We start from the raw sequence: 12,139 nt of genomic DNA, 5'->3' as shown, positions 1-12,139 counted from the left end.
CACTTGGTATTAAGGTTTTCTTTTTTTAACACTTTCTTTTTCTCTGGTAGCAGCCTATCGAAGACAGATCTTATCTTTCTTGCAAACATTAGCTCAGCCGGGGAAGAATTGACATTATTATTAGGATTTGGTGTCACCCTGTAAATTGCTAAAAATGTTTGAATACATTGTTCGTCTGTGTCCGTAGTAAGATTTTTCTTAAGTGCCCTTTTAAACGTATCTACAAATTTTTCGGCCAACCCATTCGATCGTGGATGGTACACAGGTGTTGTCATATGTAGAATATTTAGTGAGTCACAGAATTCTTTGAATTCATGAGCAGTAAATGCTGTTCCATTATCGCTCACTAAGGTTTTTGGCACTCCAAAACGGCTAAAAATTTCATTAAGCGCACTCACAGTGTTTTTTGCTGTTGGATGTCTAAACTTAAATATTTCTGGCCATTTTGAAAAAGAATCTACAATAATCAAGTAAAAATAACCATTTATAGGTCCCGCATAATCAATATGCAGACGTGACCAGGGTAGGTCCGTCTTTGGCCATGGCGTCGTTTTTACTGGAGGATCTCGAGCTGCTAATTGACATCCTCTGCATGTCTTGACACATTTTTCAACTTCCTTGTCCATACCAGGCCAGTACACATATCCTCTCATAAGGGATTTCATTCTCGAAATGCCCGGATGACCTGTATGAAATTCCTTCAGAATTTTCCTCTGTAACGTTAGTGGAATTACGATCCTCTCACCATACATGAGCACATCTTCACAGATGGAAAAAGGCGTTGTTTGATCTACCTTTTTATTTTTTTTTATCCATCCCAATTGATTTTTCATTTTCTTAATGAAAATGTCATTTACTGCCTCTTTTTTTATTTTTTCGAAAGTTACCGGAAGTTCACGTATCATATTACACATTGAACTTGTACATTCACTTTCGTCTTTAAGCGCAGCAATTACCGTTTCTTCGAAACTTTCGCTTCTTTTAGGGATCAACCGTGATAATGCATCTGCGTGTCCTAACTTTTTTGAGGATACATGTTCCATCTTAAACTGATAGTTTAAGAGGGTTACAGCCCATCGCTGTAATCGATTCGCAGTATGTGTGGGAATGCCTTTCTTTGATCCAAATATGGTAAGTAGGGGTTTATGGTCGGTTTGCAAAATAAAAGATCGTCCATGGAGAAATCGATTGTACTTTGTAATTCCAAATATTATCGACAGCGCCTCTTTTTCAATTTGGCTGTAATTTTTCTCCGCTGCAACCAACGTTCTTGAAGCATGGGCGATAGCTTTTGTCCTACCATCCTCATACTTGTGAAGTAATACAGCGCCAACACCGTAATCACTGGCGTCCGTTGCTAGTATTAGTTCCTTTTCTGGATTGAAATGTGCCAATGCTAAGTCTGACAGTAGACATCTTTTGATATTTTGGAAAGCAGATTCACATTCCTTATTCCAGTTCCATTTAACACCCTTTTTCAGTAACTCGTTAAGAGGAGCTCTTAAATTATGTATGTTAGGGATGTAAATTGCATAGTATTGAACTAATCCCAAAAACGATTTTAATTTTGTCACTGAATCTGGAGCAGGCATCTTTTCAATTGCTTCAGTCCTTTGTGGATCCGGTCTTCGACCCTCTTTGTCGATTATTTGACCTAGATATTTAATTTTTTTCATAAAAAAATCGCATTTTTCTGGGCTCAATTTAAAACCAAATTCCTGTATTCTTTTGAATACTTCTTTTACATGCTTCTTATGATCTTGCAAATTTTCACTTTTAATTAGGATATCGTCAAGGTAGGCCATTGAAAATTCCAACCCTGCCAGCATCGTGTCCATAATTTGCTGGAAAATAGCAGGAGCAACCTTTAATCCAAAAGGAAGCCTCTTTAGCTTAAAAATGCCCTTATGAGTATTTATGCCTAAGTATTTGGAGCATTCATCGCTGATCTTAATTTGCAAGTAAGCATCTGAGAGGTCTATCTTAGAAAAAATTTTTCCTCCGTTAAGCTTAGAGAACAGATCTTCTGCGGACGGAAGGGGATAATTATGGTCCAATAGACAGTCATTTAAACCCGTTGAAAAATCTCCACAGACCCTTATTCTGTTATTTTTTTTCTTTACATACACGGTTGGACTTGCCCAATCTGTGTGGTTAACTTTTTCAATGACTTCCAGTTGTTGAAGTCTATCCAACTCTTTTTCGATTGCGTCCATCGCTGAAAAAGGCACATTCCTTTTAGGTTTGAATACTGGAGTGGCATTTTTCTTTAATTCAAATTTTGCCTCTGTCTTAATACAGAGTCCTAGTCCTTCGGCAAAAACATTGGGAAATTCAGTTTTCAAATCCTTCAGGAAGTCTTCCCTTTGGTTTGCTTTTTCTGCAGTTAAAACGTTACAAAACGAATTTATGGGTTTCTCCCATAAATTAAACAGGACAATCCAATCTACCCCAAACAGGCATGTATTCTTTCCTGGTACGACGTACACTTTGGATTTATGAGTCTGGTTAGCGAATGTCACTTTGCATTTTAATTCTCCCTTGAACTCTAATCTTTTGCCGCACACACTTCTCGCCGTCTTTCTGGTTTTCGTTAATTCAGGTCGACCTATCCTTTTCCATATATCTTCATTTATAATACTAATATCTGCACCGCTATCCAGAAGCAATGTAACCAGATGTCCATTTATCCGAACATCAACATATTTCCGTCTTTCGCAGCTTTTTTCTTTATTCATGCGAAGCGTATTTACATTATCGGTCCCTTGTCTTTTCTTCTGGGCACAGTATGTTCCCTTGTGACCTCTGAGACCACATTCATAACATATTTTGTTCCTAAACCAGCAGGTCTTATTGTTGTGTCTTAAACTACCACAACATTTACACTTTAGCTTTGGGTCTTTGTATCCTTTAAGGATCCTGTGTTCTTGGAACCTGGACTTTCTTGTGGTCCCTTGCCTTTTTACTTGCTGCACCTTAAAAATATTTTTCTCTTCAATGCGAGTGTTGTCTTTCTTTATGTTAATCAGACGTTGACACTCTTCAGTGACTTTTTGCAATGTTATGTTAGGATCCGCCTCCATAATTGTTAGGATCCGTGAACGTATATCTTTGTCCCTTGGTGCTGTGAGACCTTGTACAAAGATTAAACATTTAAACTGGTCTGCGGAAATTTCATTCAATTTAAATGATTCGCATAAACAGTTCACAGTGCAAGCATATTCTAGATAGTCTTCAGCTTCTGCCTTCTGAATGTTCAAACATTTGTATCTAGAGTGAAATAGGCTATCCCTTTTATCAAATATTTTCGACAAGGTACTAATTGTTTCCTCGAACGAAACCTCCTCCGGTTTTTTTGGTAGAATTAGATTTGCATACTTGGTGTTTTCATCAGTACCCAGTTTTTGTAGTAGCAGGGTAACTTTTTCCTCATCGGTCCAGTCTAAACATCTTTTCGTAAAAATTGTTTCGTATCTTCTGTAGTATGCAGGGAAAGTAACACCAGTATCCGGGGAGTAACGAAATTCCGTTAGTGAATTTGAAATACCCTCGGCAGAAAAATTAGTCTTCTTCCCGGTCGACGTTAGAATTAGCTTTTCTAAATTCTTTTGCTGTGTCGACATTTGTCGTTGTAGTATGTTTGTTTGTTCTTGTTGTGCCTCTAAAGTTTTTTGTGTTCTTTCTTGTTGTTGTTGCAGCTGTTGCTGTAGCTGTTGTTGTTGAATTTGTTGTTGTTGTTGTTGTTGCGCTAAAAATTGTTGAGTCATTTTTGTCTGTTCCTGGATGCTAAGGGCTAGAGCCTTAGTTAACTCTGCTAATTGTTCCATGTTAGCTTCTAGTACAAAAATGTCTTTTCGAATTCTACACAATAATTCCAAAGAAAAATCGTAAATTTACGTATATCGTAAATTAGTAGCAATATGCAGACACAACACGTTTCAACAAAGTTCATCCATAGTAATTCAACAGGCTTTGTAAAATAATTCTTTTTTTTTTTTTTTTTTTCAACAACGTAAGTTCATACACAAAATATTTCTTACTTCCCACGACAAATAGTTCCAATTATTTATATAAAGGCAATAACAAACAATTAATTTTCCAAAAAAAAAAAATATATGGCTGCCGTTCCCACATGGCATAAAATGGTACAATAGTCGTTGTATTTATATTTTTTCTTTCGAAACTCGTAATCCTTTAGTGTAGTTTCGAATTCAACTTGCGACCATTTTTTTTTTTTTTTTTTTTACTTGTCAAAATAAATATAAATTCCACTTTACCTTGAACATGTTTCTATAATTTCTTGTGAGTTCTTTACGAAGAAAAATCCGTACTTTTCGCTACTTTAGGTAGGAAAAATTTTTAAATTCATTGACGCACGTGGTCAAAAATCCTTGTGTAGTTTGTTTTTTTCGTAAAACAAAAAATCCTTGCATTGTACACAGTCCTTGGTACGGTAATTTATCTCTGTTAAGAGAAAGAACATCCTTTCGTCGCCATTGTTATATTCCTAAATACTTAGGAAATAAAGACAAACGTGAGTTACACCGAGTGGTATGTGTAATGGGGTTTATTTATAATACAGAAACGTAAGGCTGCTCGCCTAAGGTAAATAGAAGTACATAGTAACAAGTAGGGGAAGAAAGTCTGATAATCAACACGTAAGACTATCCGTCTTACTGCGACTGCTTGTCTGCCGCTGTCTGCCGCTGTCTGCCAAACAGTCCAATATATATATACAGTTTGTAACCGGTGTATAGCCAGTTATGTTCCTTCACAACAGTTACCAACAGAATTACAGCCATAAAATGATTGAAATACCAAGAACAACCTTTTGTTTGTATATTAAAATTAGCTGTATTCACTTGATTTTGCCTTGAGATTTACTTTAAAATAGTCTACAAATAAAACAAAATAAAAATATGACTCCTAGCATTTTTTATGAATCCAACTTTGTCTCATTCAAAAACTTCCGACTTCAACTTTACAATTCTGGTATTAAACCAACACATTAGAATGTACAAAAAAAATAAATAAACAAATGTAATAAAGCACGTGTGAAAATATCAGCATCAAGACCAAAGGATAGATAGCTAGTAAAAATATTAGCAGCAGCAGCAGCTGTTAAAGCATGTATGCAAATTAGTGTGCACAAGCTTGTGTCAGAAGAAAAAGAGAGAAAAATACTCCATTTAGTTGGAGATAAGCAAAGTGCATGCCGTGCAAGATGGATATCTAAAGTCGAGGGTGAAAAAGCACTGGCTGAGGCCGGTGTCAGCTTGTGGAGACAGAGACTTTTAAATGGCACATGTGTGTGCGAAAAGATTTTGGAAATAAAATAAAATGCGTTGTTTTGGAAGAACCATGCATTTTATTTGCACTTAAAAAAAAATGCTGAGTCGGACTTATTTATTTTTGTTTGTTTGTTCCTTTGTGATGGTACCAGACGGTGTGGGGGTCCAAGAGAGGTTTGAGTGATACAGTTAAAAAGTAACAGCCACATCACGTTTATTTGACAAGAAACAGAAGATTGCTGTACACAGGTAATCTCTAATCTAATTTGTTTTGAACCTTAGTAATTACTAGGGCTATGACAACAGCGTATTCTTTTCATTGTTTTGACTCTCAAGTATATATCCGACACAGTTAGACACAATTAATTAACCAAGAACCACATCACTCTACATAAACACATATAAGATATCAATGGATATATACCTGAGAATCAAAACAAGGAAAAGAATATGCTGTTGTTATAGCCCTAATAATAATTCACTACGTCCTGCCCCTCTTTTATATAGTGCCCTCTATGACAGTAAACTTTTCCTTTTTCCATTATAAATTGTGTCAACTATTCTTGTTTTACTTTAATTTCCACCTTGTTAATTATACCACTTTTGGAGGATGCAATAGTGTTGATGAGGATTCAAAGGTTACAACAGGACTATGCCCTTTATTTAATCCATGTGTGTGGATTGGTCTTGTTCTGTATGCCATGACCATATATAATTCTTAAGCAATTTTTATTTTATTCTTAGTTAGTATAAACTGTACTGAGGTTTGAACCTTCAACCTTTAAGAGATTATGGCTTAGAGATGATTATTACTTAACAACTTCATCCATTGTGTCACATTTCCAGTATTCAATTTGAAATTTTTGTATAGATTCTTGAGTTTGACAAGAATTAATGTTTCTCAAAATCAGTATGATTATGAAAAGAATGACTGTTTTTTCTGCCAAAAAAATAATTAAATACTCTTGTAAATAAATAAAACAAATATCTCGTCTTTATTTTTAAAAATTATTGCAATTTAATTATTTTTAAAATAATACATTTTCTGTCTTAGCCAATGGGATCACATAATTTGATTAGTGAACAATTCATTTTAAAATAGGTAAAGTTAGAATGTTTTACCTTAGCAAAATAAGATTAATTACCAATCACAATCTTTGCTCAATAGACAATCTAATTTTTTTAAATATGAGTGAAAGATAATAATATATGTATGAACATAAAATGCTGGTTCTTGTCCAAAATACCCCTTACATTAAAAAAAAAAAAACAATAAAGAAAAATCGTTATCATGTATGTAGCCATGAGGAAACGAAAATATCATATTCCCAAAATTATGTAAGTTGATCAACTAGTTTTATTTTCATAAAGAAAATCATTTTTAAATAATTAACTCAATTTGTAGGAAATAAAACATAAATCTAGTGTGATTATTGTTGCGTTACCTCCCTCGTTTTTTAAGATTTTTTTCAAAATGGCGGACAAGACATTCACTATTTGGATGCTCATAAAATTTGATTTTCTTGATAAAAATAAAACTATTTGATCATTTTACATGATTTTTGGAATACAATATTTTCTTTTCAACACAGATATTTCTTTCTTTCCATTTTTTAATATTGGGGAAATTCTAGACAAGAACTGAAATGACTAAGCATATTATATTATGTAGTAGTTTTGGTTCAAAAAATTTTTTTTTAATGAAGAAATTTTTACCCATTCAGGCATTTATATGGTGACACTTTTCATTTTTAAGGGAAAAACAACTCAATTCTGTTTATTGTTTTCTAATTTGTTTATTTTGCTAGACAAATTTGATTGTCCCAGTTTTAATAATTTTTATTTATTTTTCTGTTTTACAGGTTCAACCTAATTCGCCAAGTTTGTTGTACAATACTTTATTGGAGCTTTACTTACAAGAGACAGTTCATGAAACAGAACCAACGGTCAGTTGAAAACGTTTTTTTTAAAATCTTTTTACTTTAAACAAATTTATGCAATTTACCTTTTCAGTACTAAGCTGCATCTAAACTCATCTTCTAATACAACGAAACTACACAAACATTTTCTAGATAATTAAAAACATTTGCATTAATAGTGCATGCTATACATCAAATCAAACTTATTGCATTTGTCTGTTCTCTTGCTAGGTGATAAATTTATTGTTTTATTGTTGTATAGAAAATTTATTTCCCCCAAATCATTCATCATGCATTTGCAGTCATAAAACAGACCACTTGTGTTCAAAGAGTTAAATTATATTTTTTCGGCTTGTAATATCTCGTTTCTGAATTTTTTAGATGACACGTGATAATTTCTATTACTTGGATTATTGTTCTCATCTCGAGGATTATTTTCACTATGTTTTGGCCGATGAAACATCTGAACTTTTTACGTGCATTTTCTTCAACTTGAGAATCTGCATGAAATTTTGAACAGAGCCCTTTATTTAATTCACTGGAGTAGCATGCTCTCGTTCCTTCAGCGATGACTGGGTAGAAGTCTGAAGTAATTCACAATTGTATTCTTCATATCAACCACACTAAGAAATTAACTTTCAGCCTCCATAAGAGTATCACTCACAACTGAATTTTATCAAGTACTGTATCCACTATGCCACAGGTTGTAATATCTTGTTAAATAAATATGAATAGACAACTCTTATCTCTTTTGGTATCACCTTGTTTGATACCAAATGATACATTTCTGATGATTGGTTAAAACTATGAAAATACAATAATGTGTTAAAGCTAATTGCATTTTTATTGTTTATATATATATATATATATATATATATATATATATATATATATATATATATAGGGGTCAAATTCACGATTTGAAAAGCTGTTTTTATAAACTATTGGAAATTCTTTTTTTAGCTATCTCTATTTCAAAAGGAAAATATTTAAATATATAAACCTAAAACTCTGATAATTTTGCTTCTTTGCACATTGTATGTTTTAGATTATGGGAAGATGAGTGAATGAAATTAGTAGGAGCGAGGGAATAGGGGAATTGATGGATGGAGAGAACAGAAGTAATAGTAACATAAGCATAAGAGGAGAATATGTGGATTATGTAAATAAAAAAGAAAGAAACAATAAAAAAGTACAGTAAGAGGATGGTATAAATAAATGACATAAATGAAGAAGAAAAGAGCATAGATATATGTTGTTCATTTCTAACTATATAATGTGTATACTAATATAATATGTGCCAACGTTGACCCAACAGGTCGTTGAGTTTCATTATATTATTTGAATGATGTATGAGCAGAATGTCAAATTGCACTGGAATTAGTTTCGATGTGATCAGCATAAATGATGCTTAAGATAATATTGTCATCAAAAGGATTAGCTGAAAATGCTGAACAGTCATCTGCATCTTCATCTGATAATGAGTTTAATATTACAAACATAAATTATTTTAAAGCTGTTCAGATGATGAAATAACGAAAAAAAAGAAAAATACTTTTCCTTTTCTCATCTTATATTTGGGAAAAGTTCTTTGTTGTTAGTGACATCATAATTTTGTGTATTTATTTATTATTGGCAAAGTTACCTGGCGTTGCCCCCCCCCCTTTATTATATAAACGCTAATATTAGTCATGAATAATAATAAAAAAAAAGGATCTAATTGCTAATATTAGAAAAAAAGAATGGAAAAATGTAAACAATTTTCATTTTTCTGTGCATGGACAAATACAAGATAAATTCTTTACAATTTAATTTCTCATTGATTTAGATAAAAATATTTCATACCAGCAGAAAACCAAGAACCACAATTCCCAGATGCAAATTGATTGGAAAAAAAATCTTTTTACATAAAACCTTTATCCATGAGATAAAAAAAAAGAGTGATTGTGCATTATAATGAATTTTAAGTAAAAACACTATTACATGATTACATGTCATATTTTAGTAAAAATTCCAAAATTTATGGAAAATGATCAAGTAGAAAAATAATTATAACAAAAAATAAAATGTACCAATTATACAATTTCTCCTATTGTGGTCAAATTCCATATAACAAACTGACTTATCTCCCTTGTGTTCAATTAACTTTCACTATTTCAAATTAGAAAATGTCATATCAAGAATATACCATAATAGCAATGTTTTTTTTTTATATAAAAAAACAGTTTTATCAGATCTTCTACTCAATCATTTTTTGTAATTTTTTTGATTCTTAACTAATTTTGACATGACACGCCAGTATGTTATAGTATTTTTACTTAAAATGCCTTTTTTTTAAATATCTAATTATAATACACAAGCACCTAAAAAGTATTTCTAACAAGTTAATTGAAGGAGAGAGGGCTACTCATCGATTTGTTTACTTGACCTTGGTGTATGATGGGTGAGGGATGTTTTATTTGTAATTTAGAATTGTAGAACTGGATCGCAACCTCAGAAGTAAATTGACCTAAAAAAACTGTAAAGACTTTTTTCATTTAAAATTCTATTTTTCTATTCATGATATGAAAAATATGTGTATGTTGAACTACATGTAATAATATAATGAAAAAAATCATTTGATTAGAAACAATAAAAACAACTTGATGGGATGTCCTTATGCAAATTAGTACACCATAGGACGTTGATCGCATACACATGATCTTTATTTTAGAAAAATATTGTTTGTCTATTTTGAATATGAATTTGGCATTTTAATCTCACTCTCAGTGCAATATGGGCCAACTTTGTAAGTAGAGATTTATTCTATTAAAATCAGCAATTCAATATCTAGACCTAAAATCTTTTTTTTATCTTGTCTATCTTAAGTTTTGAAATGCTGAATTATATGTATTTAATCTAAATACTTTAGTTTTAGAGTTTTAACTGGACATACACACAAATGGGTGAATGTCATGTATTAATATATAGATGCCTCTCTAGGCATCACATTTTAATAATCTCATTTGAACTTTTTAATATTTTTTAATTTACACGTGCATACATACACACATATATATAATTACGTAAAATCTTATAGAATATATATTATGAATTTACCAATAAAATGTTCTTATAAATTCATTATTTTGTTATTATTTAAAAATGTATCCACTTTATTCTTTACATATTTAACACTAATGCTTTTTTAACTTGATTAGTCAATTTGTTTGAAATTTATTATCCTATTAGAAATTTTGTGATCAATTTAATTTTTAAAAATCTTTCTCGCATAAATTTCCAATGTGAGGAGAAATATTGGAAAATTATGTCCCATATTTAGAAATCTTATTATGTTTGCATATTCCATGATTGTTTAAAAAACACTAATTTTTAAATAGAATGCTGTAATTATACACAATTAATCTACTAAAAAGCACAATAATGCAATGACCACCTTTTTTTGATTACATTATTTTATATAATTACAACACTCTATTACACGGTTAGTTCTTTTTTAAACAATCGTAAAAATGCAAAGAATTTAAAAAATTGTTTTTTAGAAAATGTGAGAACATAGAAATGATGTTTTGCCATTGAAAAATTAAAATACCCTATATATATATATATATATATATATATATATATATATATATATAAATTTTTTAAATACTTTGGGTTTTCCCATCATCGCACAATATCTTTATTTTTTTATATGATGATGCTGCACATCTACTTGGCTTATTGATTATTTTCATTTTTTCAGAATGAACCAAATGATACGGTATACTTTTTCAAAAATCATCTTTATTTACTAATAATGCAGGCAATAATTTACTCATCTGAATGCTTTCCCTTCCTTCCCTTTTTTTCCTTAAACTAGCGATATTATTTCCTAACAACCATGACCAAAACAAAATGTCTTTTTAAACTGCGTTAAATTTAATTTGTTTTCTTTTTTTTTTTTTTAGATCTTTGCTTCAAAAGTAATATTTCTTTTATAAATTATTTGATCTTCCAAGAATTGTTAAAAATTCAGTTTATATTCCAAATTTTTTGAAATTATTTCTTTGAATTTATTTTTAAAAATAATTTAATCTATCATTCCTTTCCTCCCAACTTAACCACCTGACATCGATTTATATTTACTTTAACATTTTTGAAAAATTCTTTTGTAATTTTTGAAGAATGGCATTAAAAATAACATTTTTAAATATTTGTAAACATCTGAGAATTTCTATTGTGAACTCTCATTAGAGTTTGAACTGGCATACCTTTTTATAACTGCACTAGAAAATGTGATCTGTTGTTTGAATCAGGAAAATATGAGTATGTAAAGCCAACTAAATGTAAAAAATATCAAGACAAATCAAAATTTCAATTCCCTTTTTTCATCAGCGAATCTTTAAACATTTATCATATAATATTTTTCTCAGTGTCCATGGGTAGTGTAAGAATACATCAAAATTAGGAAGTGAAAACTTCTCCCTCTTTCTTTATTCATGACTAAAAAATATTGATCAGCATTAAATATAAAATTCAATGAAATTAATTGGAAATGTTTTTTTGACAACATGAACTATTATTTGCCAAAACTGACTGATTGAACATTTTAAAGTGTGTACCTTTTGTTAACAAAGCTTATTTAAGGTGCAAAATCGCCCTCCTTTACATATAACTAGTATGGATACCTGGCATTGCTCAGGTCCACATGAAGTTCCGTTTGGACACACCTGCTATACTAAGGATATTGAGCACTTTTTCATTATTATTGTAGGCAACATCGATACTCCCACAACAATTTCCAAAATAAAAAAAATAGATAAAAGCACAAAAATGTAATCGGCCTAAAAAAAAGTATGTGACAACCTCCCCACCAGATATTTTGGCAGAAAGGATATAAAGAATAAAGAGAAAAGGCTATTCTCTGGATATTGAGCAGTTTTTGTT

At 31.1% G+C, this 12,139-nt stretch overlaps 1 protein-coding gene across 4 annotated transcripts in view; it reads left to right on the top strand.

Moving 5' to 3' along the window:
- LOC145295995 (vacuolar protein sorting-associated protein 11 homolog) overlaps positions 1 to 12,139 on the top strand; it is a 156,575-nt gene that overhangs the window by 92,676 nt on the left and 51,760 nt on the right. For 2 of the 4 annotated variants that reach the window (XM_080142003.1, XM_080142000.1), the window contains 2 exons: positions 7,154 to 7,237; positions 10,956 to 10,973. In XM_080142003.1, coding sequence (XP_079998129.1) covers positions 7,154 to 7,237; positions 10,956 to 10,973 — 102 coding nt within the window. The remainder of the gene's footprint in view (positions 1 to 7,153; positions 7,238 to 10,955; positions 10,974 to 12,139) is intronic. The other 2 variants (XM_080142004.1, XM_080142002.1) reach the window with 1 other exon arrangement.

The sequence above is a fragment of the Euprymna scolopes genome, chromosome 16 (genome assembly GCF_053919585.1).
Source record: "Euprymna scolopes isolate OS-2025 chromosome 16, ASM5391958v1, whole genome shotgun sequence".
Classification (NCBI taxonomy): Eukaryota; Metazoa; Mollusca; class Cephalopoda; order Sepiida; family Sepiolidae; genus Euprymna; species Euprymna scolopes.
Note: the sequence above shows the minus strand (reverse complement) of the source record. Positions and strands in the feature narration are given on the sequence as shown.